Consider the following 14,277-nt stretch of genomic DNA (forward strand, 5'->3'; position numbering starts at 1 on the left):
CATGCTTCTTTTGCATTGATATTGAAAATACAACTAATAAAACATTATTAAAAATAATTCCTATTTAAAAAAACATGTATCAAAGTAAACTGTACAGTTTCTTATCCAAGTCCAATTATTTTGAATCGAAAAAGAAAATGAGCTTCTTGTGTGTCACTTGATTTGCAAATTCATATGTATATAACCTAATTTGTTATTTAAATAGATTATAGCAAGAATGTGACCTGTTTTCTTACTATATAGTAACATTAATATATCGGGCATTAAAATTAAATTCCAACGAGCTAATTAGAATATTATGTAAAACAAAGCTTTATCAATTGATGCATTTAAAATATAGAAAAACAGGAAAATTCAGTAGTAAAATATATTTTATTCAAAAATGTTTAATAACAATAAGGCATTTAAAGCAAGAAAACTATTTTACAGTTATGTTATAATTCAACAATTCCTTAATAAAGAGAATTGAAAACAGAACGAAAGAATAAACATTGGTAATGATAAATTTTAGACTGGATAATTTATAAAATACAATTTTTGATAACAATAAATATTTTATCAAATTTCTCTTTCTGTTCCATTATATGTAATTTGTTTAGGCACCAACAAGAAATTTTGTTGTGTGAGTAGAAAAATAATTATATAATTATGTAATTGAAAATGTTTTGGAAAATACTGATACAATTTCACATAAATTAGGTACCGATTATTTAAAACGAATTCTCGACAATGGTGCTTACACTGTCTTCGATGCTAATTTTCTGTTCACCAGAGTATATAGTAAAAATGACAAGTTTAGAACAATATGGAACAACAAAAGTTACTCAAGCTGGACCAGGAAAATGCTGAAATATTGGAAAAATGAAAATAACAATCCTGCTTACTGGAATAAAATTCAGAAACAAGCAGACATTTGAACAGTTTCACTTATTCATATATCTTGCAACTGCTTGAATTTGTTATTTTTAAAATAATTCACATCAGTCATTATTTTGATAATGATGTGAATTATTGCAAAAGAAACTCTTTTATGTAAATATATTTAACTTTGATACAAATTCTCCACTTTTGTGCCTTTTAATTCCTTCTCTACGGTGTCCCACTTATCACCCAAACAATGTAAATCTTCCCGAAGAGCCCGTATTGATATTTCTTTATGTTCTTTTGTGGAGATTGACTTTGATTTCTCGGGATGCTCTGCTTTTGTACTTTCGGAAAGCTGTCGTCGTGTACAGATTTCTGACTCGCAACCTTTACCTTCAAGTTCTTCTTTATTTAGATTTGTTATACTACTTATTTCATTATCGATGTTTCCAAGATTTTTCTTTGAATCTTCTAACACTAAATTTTTTTCAGAAGAAAACATTTCTAGCAATGCTTGATCAGATTTAGCAGAAGTTTCGTCGTTTGATTCTTCTGCAAGTTTGCCATCAATAAAAGAATTTTGCAACTCGGAAGTTAATATTTGATCAAAATTACAGGGTTGATTCTCGATATCTACTTTACTTTTTTTCAAACAATCGATAGCGACCGTTTCGACCTTGTCGTGAAACGAAGTCGATTCGACGCATTTATTTTTGTCCGTAGACTCCTTTTCGTCGGTATTTGCTTCGATAACTTCGACCGATTTGGTTTTATTATACATTTCACTTTTTTCGGTTACTAAAATGTCATTGTTTGACTGTTTCTCTGTTTTGGTATTTTCGTCGATTGTCACCGACTCTACCATATCACCCAATTTGTAAGAATTTTTGTCCAATGGTTTATCGTTGATCTGTATCGATTCGGTTGTCTCGGGTTCACTGGAATTAATCGAAAAAATGTTTCTCTGTGTTCCCGAAATAGGTCCACTTCCAACATAACATCCTGAATTTGATGTCTTACTTGGTAAACTGAAACAAAATTTGACTATATTTAATAATTTATAACTCATGAAATGACATATTATATTTAAAATATTTTATATTTAGAAGATTACAGATTAAAAATAAAATCTTTACATAACCTGCCCCATAGTATACACCATGCCTATGGAGCAGCAGCTACTCTAAAATATTCTGTAAAAATTTGATTTAAAATAAATTATCATTTTTCACCATCTGTCAAGATTTTTCCCTAATCACTTGTAGAAGTGAACAATTTTGATTTTTAAAATGTACAAAATTTTCGGAACAAATTATGTAAAACAAAATAGACTTTAGAAAGTAGTTTTGGGAGAGAGTTCAATACAATTTAATTAAGCAGAGTTCACTTTAAAACATTGAAAAAACCCAAGTTTAAAGAAGAATAAAGACAGATTCTTATTTGAGAGTAAAGAAGAGGACTGGGAATGTATATAAGATGAAGAATTCAGAAAATCATAGCTGAAGTTTGAGGTACCTAGAACTTTAGTGAAGTTTGATCTATGCTTAGTGCATGATGGCTGGGACATAAAGTGAAAATTTAGTTATGTTCAGATAACAAATTTACTTAATTGTCATTTCAAATAAATGAAGAATTGAGGGAACAGTGTCTTCCAGAACTAATATTTTAAACTTTCTAGCTTTTCTCCAGAAATCATTTATTTAGCCTGAGTAAGGGGTTACTGATTGTATGTATAGCTTGATAACTACATAATTTATAGATAAAACATTTCAATTTATTGTTTTTATACAGTTTACTATATAAATTCAAAAAAGAACTTCAGAATTCTTCAGAACTGAAACAAAAATAACAAAGAAATTGGTTTCATTGATTTCAGTAATCTTCAGATACAAATTATGAAAAACATTCTGCTATATATGAAGTACAATCAAAAACAGAGAATTTTTTGGTACAAGTATTATTACACAACATACAAGTAAATTCCTTCTATAGCTACATACTTCTGCCAACATTCATGCCACTTGTTAAAGTAGGAAATCACTTCTTTTTTATAATGTCTTTAATAAATTTTGCTACAGTGGTACTGCTGGGAATTGGAACTTTTCAAATTATCTTTCATTTCAGTAAACAGATAGCAGTCTACAGAGACAAGATGCTTCATGGAACAATCCAAAAATTTTTTGAAAGTTAATGTTTCATACAAAATTTAATATTTGCTCATTGCTACAGATGTGTTGCATCTTATCTACCAACTTTCTCTAATATTGATGTACACAGTGTTCATTTAAACATTTATCTGGGCATAAAAGAGATCTTTCCAGTATTGCTCAAGTATATACATTTGATGCATTAGTTCCACAGCAATGTTTATAGTAAGTAGATTAATTCATTAAAAAAATGATACATGCAAGTCACATTGTAGTTCCATTGCAAATTTTCCAAATGTAAGAACAAGATGCAAATTAAAATTTGATCCTGACAAGTCATGTAGCAGTACACATTTCTGATGTCTCTATTAAAAAGCCAACATCATACAGTCTGCTGATTGGTAGAGCACTATGGAAATGCCTTATACTCATACACATCATGAGAGATGAGAGATTTCCCCCAAAATAATTGGTGTAACTGCCATGATGAGCATCACTGGGCACACTTTACTCCAAGATGCATGCAAAATGTGTGTACCAACATACAAAATGAACAATGTATCAATACCAGCAAATGTGTGTGTTTTACACTAAACATCTGGGCTATTCATTGCCAGTACCCTGATTAGTGGCTGCTATCTGAATGACCTACACAAGCAATGGATGACTTACCATCTGGAGAAACTGTGGCATGTTTGGCACCAGTCCAATGATATGCAAGCTCAATCTTAGGCAGATATGCTCAATCTCATCAGTGGCTCACAGAGCAATTCATCAGCTACTCAGGACAACACAACCCTGTTCCGTGGTCACCGTGTCCCCTAAACTTTATGCACTCGACTTTTCCTGTGGGGTCAGCTGAAAGCATCAGTATACGATGCTTATTCAATAGTCCCATATGATGCTGACAAGTTGAAGAGGAAATGCAAGAAGCATGTAGAATATGATGCAGGTATACTATATGTCATCCATAATGTCTCTCTCAACATGTACTAAGGTAAAATAAAGCAGTGTTTTTGTATTAATGTATACAATGTTGGTTTTTATCTTTTACAGTCAGAGATTCTTTGTATGTTATGCAAATTCTTCTTAACACAATTCCCTTCCATTATCCTTGCACTCAGAAAAAATGGGAAAAATTTACTTTTGAACTAGTCTTATTTTGATAAAATTAATTTATTTTAATTTGTACACATTGTACACATTGCAGGGTAGTAATGAATCATATGCATTTACTTGTGCAATGCTTGAAAGATCCCTCTTGTACTACAATAAACGTTTTTGTGAAAACCCTGTATAAATCCAGTTGCACCATTTTGAAACAAAGACAGGCAATGTAAATGATAATTATATTTTTAGAAAATACTTACATTCTGATTTTTAAATATGATCTTTACTACAAAATAGAAACTAATTTAAAAGTTGTTGGAGTCAGTTATTGGATTGATATAATGTAAAAACCATTATTATTTGGATAAATTGCATAAAAATACTGAAGATATTGAAACTAAAATGTAAAACACATTATCGTAGAATTTTTCTTTTTTAAAAATAATGGAAAGCAAACTTATGAAATATAAATTAATATTAAATATTTGTGTGACAGAATGGAAAAAGAAAAATGATAATAATTAAAAATAGTCTCTTATTTATTTTGTCTGTACAAATGTAATGTTGTTAAGCATATGATTACTACACCCCAAAATTGACAAAAGAAGAACCCCTTATGACAAAAACAAAACAACAAGGCAGAAATAAGCAATGAGTTGCATAACTTTCTTGGCAAGACTTAAAAATTGTGTGTGGCACAGTCTATTATGAGATTTTATTTAAAAAACGTTTTCGTACTGTTAGTTATTATAAAATGACAAAAAGCTTCAGTTTGAGGGAAGTGATGAGTTTCATAAACTGTAAATGCTAATAAATAAAATCTTCATTAAGTTTGTCCCCACTCAAGACATGACATGTGACTCCCTCTATCTTCCCATCTTGTTGGCCTTTAACCACCAAAATTTAATAGCATGAATTCTAACAATCAAATCTCCCTGCAAAATTTCAGAAATTTTCAATAAAAGGCACAGAAATTATAAAGCTTCAAAGTGGATGAACAAATTCTGAAAAATGTTCATGAGAACCTTACTTTATTTAAGGGCTCGTTATATCAAAGAGAAGGGGTACATAAACTAGAGACAACAATCATTTTTCAGATATTTATTGTAATACATTCAGAAATAGGACAGACCGTGTCAAAAATTTCCAATAGAAACACCAGGAATTCTTAATGTCGTGACATTCTGCATGATAGAAAACAGCATAAGACATTGGAATGGTATGTGTGGAATAAAAAAAACAGAGAGATTGGTATTTGAAAAATGTGAGTCAGTGAGTCAATACCCATGACAGAAGATCTGTACAGGCCAGTGCTGATGAGAAGGAGTAAAATTCTTCAGGCCTGGGATTCACAGGAGCCTGGATATCCCACAATTTGTGTTTTGTGCACTAATTAACCAGAGAAAGACAGTGTAAGTTTTTCCAGGCCTGGCAATGTTTTTCAACACCCCTGCCTACAGACTGAAAATGAAGCAGCAGCACTGTAACTGAAGCTTACTATATGTCAACTCAGAGCCGTAACTAGCCATTCCTGTGCCCTGTGCAAGAATTTGAATTTAGGCCCCTTAATTTATTTTGTTTCGGAAAATAATAATATTTATTTTAATTGAAATTTTCTGGCTTTCATTTCAGCAAATTCATTAATTATATCAATTTAGCAATTAAAAAATCTCCGGGCAGATTTACTTTTGTTACAAAATGTTACCTTTACAGATTTCTAGCTCTGGACACTAGAAAAATCTAAAAATACGGTTTTGTATATCGTAATAATATTAGTCGTTGCCAGAGAGCGCTATAGAGAAAAATTTGTAAATTTGAAAACTAAACATAAATTTAAATTTCTCAAAAAATAAATAATAAAGATTTCAAAAGTCGCTACTTTTGGCTGATTTGTCTGCGGTTGCCGCAACGTCACTACGTCCCTCTAAAAGTCGCCACGGTTGGGAACACTGGTGAGCAGACATTTAGGGTCTAAGTAAGGCAAAATGTAATCGCCAAACCACGCTGTAGAAAGGCTGAAAAATTTAAAATTTAGAAATATAATTGTGAACAGCAGTTTGGGCCCCCTTTCCAAGTGGGCCCTGTGCGGGTGCACCTGTTGCACCTGCCTAGTTACGGCTCTGTGTCAACTGTGATATAAAAGCATCCGTCAAGTGGCATTCAGACAAAATGTACACGCCCTTGTTTCTGCAATGGTTATACATTTCACAGAAAATAAGAATGGGACTTTCATCACAAAGCATGAGATGTACTTGTGAAGCTGTATTATATGAATGCATTACATGTATTACATAGAAGCATTACACTAATTTCATCAGATCCATAATGTATCCTATGTTCAAAGTAACTATGCATGATTTAACTGATGAGTTGAAAGACATGGGTCAAAGACAGGCAAAGTGGCTGCACCCCACTGGATGTTGCAGTCACTGCAGAGGTTAAGCTGGAAGATTGTGTATTGTATGTAGCTTTAATTTCAAATTGGCTTATTTGCTATTATTTGAGCTCATATTTGAATAGCCAGTACAAGTCTTTGGAAACAACCAGAAATTTTTTAAATAGAATAGTTCTCAATTCTTGCATCTGAATATTCCTATCTTTAGTTGGAATCACTTTGAATTAATTTGGGTTAAGCTTAGTAATAATATTCTTTATGTAAGTAAAAGTAATTTTGCTATCAAAAAATGAACATAATTGTGTGACATTTATCCGTTCTAGTTTAAAAAAATTAAAACCCGTCCAAAATGGACATCTACCAAAAGATTTAAGAAAGATTTGGTACCATGTAATTCTAGTTTAACCAGGTTTTACTATATTTGTAAAATAACAACTGATATGAATATGCTATACGGTATTTATGCTGCAGAAAACTAAATCAAACCCATGTTTCTTCACTAGAATCAGTGTAAGGAAGGTGGACCAATTTATTAAATAGAAATATATCTTTTTGAGAGTTTTTGAAATTTTGCCAAGCAAAGATGGTGCAACCATTGATCAGATATACAGAAATCCACCAAAGATTGGACTGGGCCAAAAATTTGAAAAAATTTCAGGATTAGGTATAAAGAGAAACAATAATGCAAACATAAAATTTCCTTCTAATGGTTAATTTTTTGACAAGTTTATCAATATGATTTTTTAATGCAAGTTTTTCATTAAAAACAATTCCTAAAACATTACAGGAATGGATATAATTATTGGCCTACTTATTCATAAAAACCAAATAATAGACTCTCTTAACAACAAGTAGCATGAAGTTACTGATTTACTAACACTAATTTTAAGATTGAACAACCTGAGATGCCATTAAAATAGAAAAGTTATCTTGCAAAACTTGTAGATCAAACTGCACGATTTTCAATCATTGCCACAGGCAATAACTGTAAAATTAAGAACACAATTCAAGTAACAAATGAATAAAAGCTGCCTTGCAGCTGATCCCTGTAGGATTCCATACACACACATGAAAAATTGCAAAAGGCTCCCAATATTATTTTACAAGTACAAAGCAGAAAGTAATTGTTTAGCCACATCAGCCACTCATTTAGAAATGTTTTGTTACAATATAATATTGTCATTTGCAAATAAAATGGTAAAATAAAACTGTTTATATTCAAAATATGAGGCAATTCTTTACATCTTTACAGTATATTTCAGTTGAATACTAAAATATACAGCATACTATACTAAATTTAAAAATTATATAAATTTCAAAACTTAAAAAAATGACAAGTGAAATTGCTATATCATCATGAGAATAATGACATCATATTTTAAAATATATTGAGTATAGCTAATATCTGAAAGACGAATTCAATTTTCTACAACTTTACCTTTTCCATAAGAGCTGCTCGTTTGGAACAAATTTTGCTCCATCTTGTAACATCTGTATTACGATCTTAGAAATATTAAGGGCATCGTCTCGGCCACAGTGATGTTGCCCTTCAAATGTCATACCAAGGATTTTCAGCATGGTTTCTAGATTACACTATAATTAATTTTTTTAAATGTAATGTCAGAATAGCATTTTCTTGCATAAAAATAATTTAGAACTTTCATAATTTCAAATATATTTATATTTCTTAAAATTAAATTATATTAGTGTTTAAAATAGCAGCTACTAATGAAACTTAAAAAAAAATAACATGAAAAATAAATTAAGTAAATTTTCTTAACTCCTCTTAAATGAACCACTATAAGCATAAAGCAATCATTTTAAAAAGAAGAAACTGGTTTTACAAATTAGTTCTTCGGTTTATTTTAATTTTAGTTGTATCATGCATGAGTATTACAAGTTCCAAGGAACTAAAATGTAAACAAATTCTAACACAAACAACTTAAGAGAAAATAATCAAAAATGAACAATAGTTACCACTGATAACTAGTTACTTTTATTACCATGTTTATCATTACTTGAAAATTTATTTTTATAACACATACCAATTGAAATAAAAAATTCATTAATAAAATTGTTTTATGTATTTTTTTATCTGATAATCCAACTAATTTTTGTAATATTTCCATTAAATTCAAAATGACAACATGAACAACAACTAAAAATTACAATAAAAATACTAACCTCTTTCTTATTTACAAAATAAAATCAATTCAGAAAGCAAATGTGATCAGTAGTGACTATTTCATTACATTGTAATTAAAAAATGCTGTTTAATATTAATTATGTTATCTATGAATTTTATTAATGTATAATATTCATGTAATTGCACAACTCTTCTCAATTCAAAGCTAAAACAGTAAAAATTATTTATCATTATAATACTCAATTTACAGTATTATTTAAAAAATGCTAGACTCATTGCCATAATGAGATTTACATTTACAATTATCTGATTATGTTAATAAAATATATCAAGGTATAATTGTAGCTGGTGGCAAAATCCAACCGTCCTCCTCCTCGTGGTGCCCACTGGTAACAAGGCCTGAAAACCTTGGCTAATGGTGGCTCTGGTTGCCAATGACAGACTCTGCGACAAGCTGGTTGGAGTATTTTTTGTCGCATCTCATGGCATGTTACTAAACGGAATTCGAAATGAGGCTAGGGTGTATCCCGTAGACGACACGAGAAATGAACGAGGTCTACCTGTTCGAGGACGGAACGAGCTAAAGAAGCTAGTCCAAAACGGCCTCCTCTTCGATTCACCACACTTGATATCGGAACAATGACAGGGTGTCGACACCCTGAAGAGCCGTCATATCGCTATAGCCTGCCTGCAGGAAACAAAATGGAAAGGCTCCAAATCAAAAGATATTCGCAAAGGATACAAATTAATCTATCATGATCAAAGTAAGAAATGAAATGGAGTTGCAATAGCAGTCAACCAGAGATTCGGGGACAGTATCACTGCTGTCAATTGAGTCTCTGATCATATAATATCTGTTACGCTCAGCTATGACTCGATCACCATGCATATCATATCATATGCTATGTCCCACAAACTGGATGCCAGATGCAGAGAAAGATGATTTCTGGGTTAGACTTGATGGACACTTCCAGACATTTGCTTCAGAAGATTATGTCCTAATCAGTAGCAACCTAAATGGGCATGTGGGGTCCTCTAGACAGGAATATGCACAATGTCATGGCGGTCACAAACTTGGTGAACGAAATGAGGATGGCTGCCACATCCTGGATTGTGCTGAAGCGCATGATTTTGCTATTGCCAACACATTCTTCAAAAAGAGGTCCATGCAACTAGCCATGGAGACCATGCAACTCAAATCGATTACTGGCTGATCAAACGCCATGATCTGAAGCTTGCAATAAATGCCAAAGTGATTCCATCTGACAACATTGCCCACTCATTCTAGTCTTTCGAATCACCCAGCCTAGAAAAGTGAAGGCCCAAATAATTGGACCTGAACAAATCAAGTGGTGGAAATTGAGCAAATGTGATTACAAACAACAATTGACTGTCAGATTGGCTAGTTTTGCTGTGAATCCTGACCAGCCTGTGGATGCACTCTGGAGTGAAATAGTAGAGCAGATCCAGGGTGCTGCAGCAGATATTTTAGAGAAAAACCAAACCAAGACGTAAATTTATTAAAAAACAGACCTTGTGGTGGAGTGATGAGGTTCTGGCAGCTATCAAAGCAAAAAAATTCACCTTCAAGGCCTGGAGAAATACACGGCTTGATACTGATTTCCAATACTACAAAACCATGAAGTCAGTGGCAAAACAAGAGTGGCCATAGCAAAAGATTGCCACTACCAGCAGGTATATGCTCAGTTGGGCACGCCAGAAGGCACTAACCAAATCTACTGCCTTGCAAAAGCCTGCTACAAAGCAACTGAAGACATCGGCCAAGTCATGCAAATCAAAAATAGTCACCAGCAAATTCTGCAAGATATCCTAAACCGATAGGTCTGAGTATTTTGCAGGCATATGCAATGAGGAGTTTCGCCATCCACCTATCCTGGAGTCGCAGCCTATTCACGGACCTGCGCTGCTCTTAACACAAGAAGTCAAAGCAGCCATACAAAGGATGGAGAATGGAAAAGCAACAGGTCCAGACGACATCTTAGCTGAAGCTTGGAAGTTACTTGGAGACAAGGGCACTGAAACCCTAACTGAACTATTCAATTATATTACAGCTAAAAATAAAGCCCCAGTGCCTGGATGACAAGCATTACAGTGCCAATCTGGAAGGCCAAGGGTGATGTTAGTGAATGTGCAAATTATCGACCCATCCGCCTACTCTGTCATACAATGAAAATCTTTGAATGCATCATAGATAATTGCCTCTGTAATATTGTGTCCATTACACCAAACCAGTGCAGCTTTGTCAGGGGCTGCAGCAGCAATCTATGCAGCACAAATGCTTGCTGAAAAGCACTGGGAGAAGAACCGCACCCTACATATGGCATTCCTGGACCTCAAGAAGGCCTTTGATAGGGTCCCACATGAACTTATCTGGAGAGCACTGCAAAACCATGAAGTCCCTGAAGTCTATGTGAAGTGGACCCAAATGCTCTACCACAATGTCACAAGCTCTGTCAGATGTCCTGCAGAATTTTCATCACCATTTACAATTAATGTTGGAGTTCACCAGGGATCAGTGCTGTCACCGCTGCTGTTTATTTTAGGTATGGATACAGCAACTGTTGATATACAAGCGTCCCACCCATGGTCCCTTTTGTATGCAGATGATGTAGCCCTTACCAGTAAGACTCATGACAACTTGCAACACCAAATACAGGAATGGAATGATTGCCTAGAAGCAAATGGCTTGCAACTGAATCTTGGAAAAACTGAATACCTGGAGTGTGGGCAGCAAAATCCTGGCACTATCAACATAAGTGGCAAAGAACTCCCAAAAACCAGTTTAAATACCTGGGCTCTTTGATTACATCTGATGGAGACACCCTTCCTGATGCACAGGCATGAGTCAACATGGCATGGTTGAAATGGCGACAGGTCACTGGAGTCCTCTGTGATAGAAAAATACCCATTTGACTTAAATTGAAGATCTATAAAACTGTCATTTGACCAGTGGCATTGTCCCATACAATCTGTTGCAAAAATGGCCACCCATCTCAACCCAGCTGGACAAGGCTCTCGCAGGAGGCCCAGGAAATGCTATGGACAGGTTAAGGGAAGATATATGACTAGTGGGTGTTGCACTGAGTGACACCTTGGATCAAAAGAAGTGGAGATTGGTGTGCCATAAAGCAGACCCTGCACCACAGCAGGACTAATGCTAGGACAGAAGAAGAAAATATAATTGTAGCTCATTAGAATCATGGATTGAAATTAGAGTTCAGATATGATATTTATTCAGCTTTTAACAGGGATTATTGCTTATATAGAGAAAGCACACTAAAGCATTTGTGAATAATTGTCATTGTGGACATTTAAAATTAATAAGAATTATTACTCTATTGATTGTGCCATTTCTTTAAAGCACATGGACAGAAGTCTGGTCAGAATTCAAATTACAACTATACTTATGATTGGCAACTATGTTGTAGGGAAAAACTATAATAAAAAGACTGAACTGAAATAGAAAGAAAAAGTATATTTACTATTTTGCAGACTTTACTATTAACTTTCCAGTTAAGAAAAATCTAGAGTATGTATGTTCAGACTGATCCTACAGATGTATTGTACTCTTTAAAAAACAACATTATTTCTCAGAAAAAATATTTTAATTGGAGTTATATAATTAGTTAACACCACTATAAATCAATGGTGCCCAAACTTTTTGATTGGTGGGATATAAAAAAATGTGTATTCCAGACATAAAAAGTTGGCCAATCTCTACCATTTATAAGCAATATGACAAATATTTTGTGGGCTGGATTAATATGTGCCATGAACCAAATTTGGCCTGGGAGCTGTAGTTTGGGCAACACTGCTATAAATCAAAGAACAAATCACTTAGATTACATTGTTTTATTTACAGTTTTTTGTAAAACTTGTAAGGAACTGAGTCCAAGCGTTATTTTCATTTTATTATTATATTTTGTTTGGGGCTTATGTTTAGTTAGGACGAAGGTTCCCCACCACTCTCTTATTAGTAACCAAAAAAGAAGATAATAAACCAACTCACGAAAGAACGAGCGCCGTAGGAAAAATTCACGTGCACTTGCACTGCCCAGCGGAAATAAACAGTCCGCAGGAGAAAAAAAAAATGGAGGGGGAATCCCCACACTCACTAGAAAAGAAATACTTACTAAACCGTCATAAAACATCCCAGAAAATTGTGCTAAATGCAGTGTAAATGGTTTATAAGATTTTGTTGGAGAATTGAAGCTGCCAGAAAGAAATTTGATGTTAGAAAAATTAAGTATGTAAATAAAGGGAGTAACCTAGCTGAATTGTGACGTCACCTCACAGCATAAAACCAGCACGCTAACTAAAGACGATCAAGGTGATTCCTGATCGAGGTGTACTACCGAGTGAAAGATTCGAGGCGAAGTCCAGATTGAGAATTAAGCGATCCAAGGTGTTTAAAGAGGAATTCGATTTGACGACAGCGAAAGGATTGAGGAAACAGGTTCCTAGTATAGTGAGGTGACGGATAGACATTTAGTTCGTAAGAGATTTTGTTCATAGTTCTTAAGTATTTGATTTGTCGAATTTTCAAAGGGGAATTAAGATTAAGTTAAGCTAAGTAGCTGAGTTTTATTGTCGGGTTGACTTGTTGATTTTCGTTAATAAATTTTGTTTTGGATTAGACAATTGTACATAGTTAAATTCAATTTACTAATTAAATATATTTGAAACTTTTGCTTTGACTTGATATTTGTCGTTATTCTTACTAATTTTTTCGGTGCACGCGTAAAAACCCAGGCCTGGCAAACTAATCTCGAATTCGCGTAAAGGTTAGCGGAAGTTTTACCGGCTGCAGTTAGTGTCGGTTTCCTAAGATACTAAAAATAGTACTTTACAAACTTTTTCATTTCTCAATAAATATTAAAATATTCTTTTAATAATTATAATTATTATTTAATTGTAACACATAAATTTATAAAGATTATTCTGACAAACTACTCAAGTTTTAAAACTGATACTTACTCTAGTTGTTTTGTAGAAGTTACTATACAATTTACGCACATTAATCCACTTTTTACAAAATTCAGGTACAGAAATACTGCTGATTTCACATTGTTTAAGTAAGAAAAGTCCCATATCTTGGGATCTAAATAATAATAATAATAATAATAAGAAAAGTCCCATATCTTGGGATCTAAATAATAATAATAATAATAATTATATTTTGAAAATGACAATTTGATAACAGTCTATATACCAGTAGCACCAAAAAGCTCCCAAATGTATTTTATTTTTGGAGTTGATTACATATAAAGAGATTTAAACATGTCCTTCAAAGTATGGTCCTTGAGCAGCAACACTTTCATTGCTAATTCATCATATGACTCAATCAACATGTTTAATATTTCTGCTGGTGTCTTGTTCAGTGAAACACAAAATTTAATGTTACTGCACTGTTCCTGAAGCAATATTCTGTTGCAGAATTCCACTCTCAATGAATGTCTCTGTGGATTATTATACAACTTGTCAATAAGCATGTGCACAGTAAGGAGACTGCAATAATACCTCCTAAATGCTGCTATTTCATTATTTGTGCCTCTATATCCTTAAATATTTCAATTTTTGTTTATATATTATCC

At 33.2% G+C, this 14,277-nt stretch overlaps 1 protein-coding gene across 1 annotated transcript in view; it reads right to left on the reverse strand.

The window, feature by feature from the left end:
• Positions 1-353: 353 nt before the first annotated feature.
• The window catches only part of LOC136971613 (ERI1 exoribonuclease 2-like), a 49,379-nt gene continuing 35,455 nt past the window's right edge, over positions 354-14,277 (reverse strand). Inside the window, exons 6-8 of the mRNA XM_067266094.1 lie at positions 13,661-13,784; positions 7,955-8,109; positions 354-1,892 (exon numbers count right to left, since the gene is read on the reverse strand). Coding sequence (XP_067122195.1) covers positions 1,043-1,892; positions 7,955-8,109; positions 13,661-13,784 — 1,129 coding nt within the window. The 3' untranslated portion in view covers positions 354-1,042. The remainder of the gene's footprint in view (positions 1,893-7,954; positions 8,110-13,660; positions 13,785-14,277) is intronic.

Source organism: Centruroides vittatus, unplaced genomic scaffold, assembly GCF_030686945.1.
Source record: "Centruroides vittatus isolate TY-2023 unplaced genomic scaffold, ASM3068694v2 contig_1051, whole genome shotgun sequence".
NCBI lineage: Eukaryota > Metazoa > Arthropoda > Arachnida > Scorpiones > Buthidae > Centruroides > Centruroides vittatus.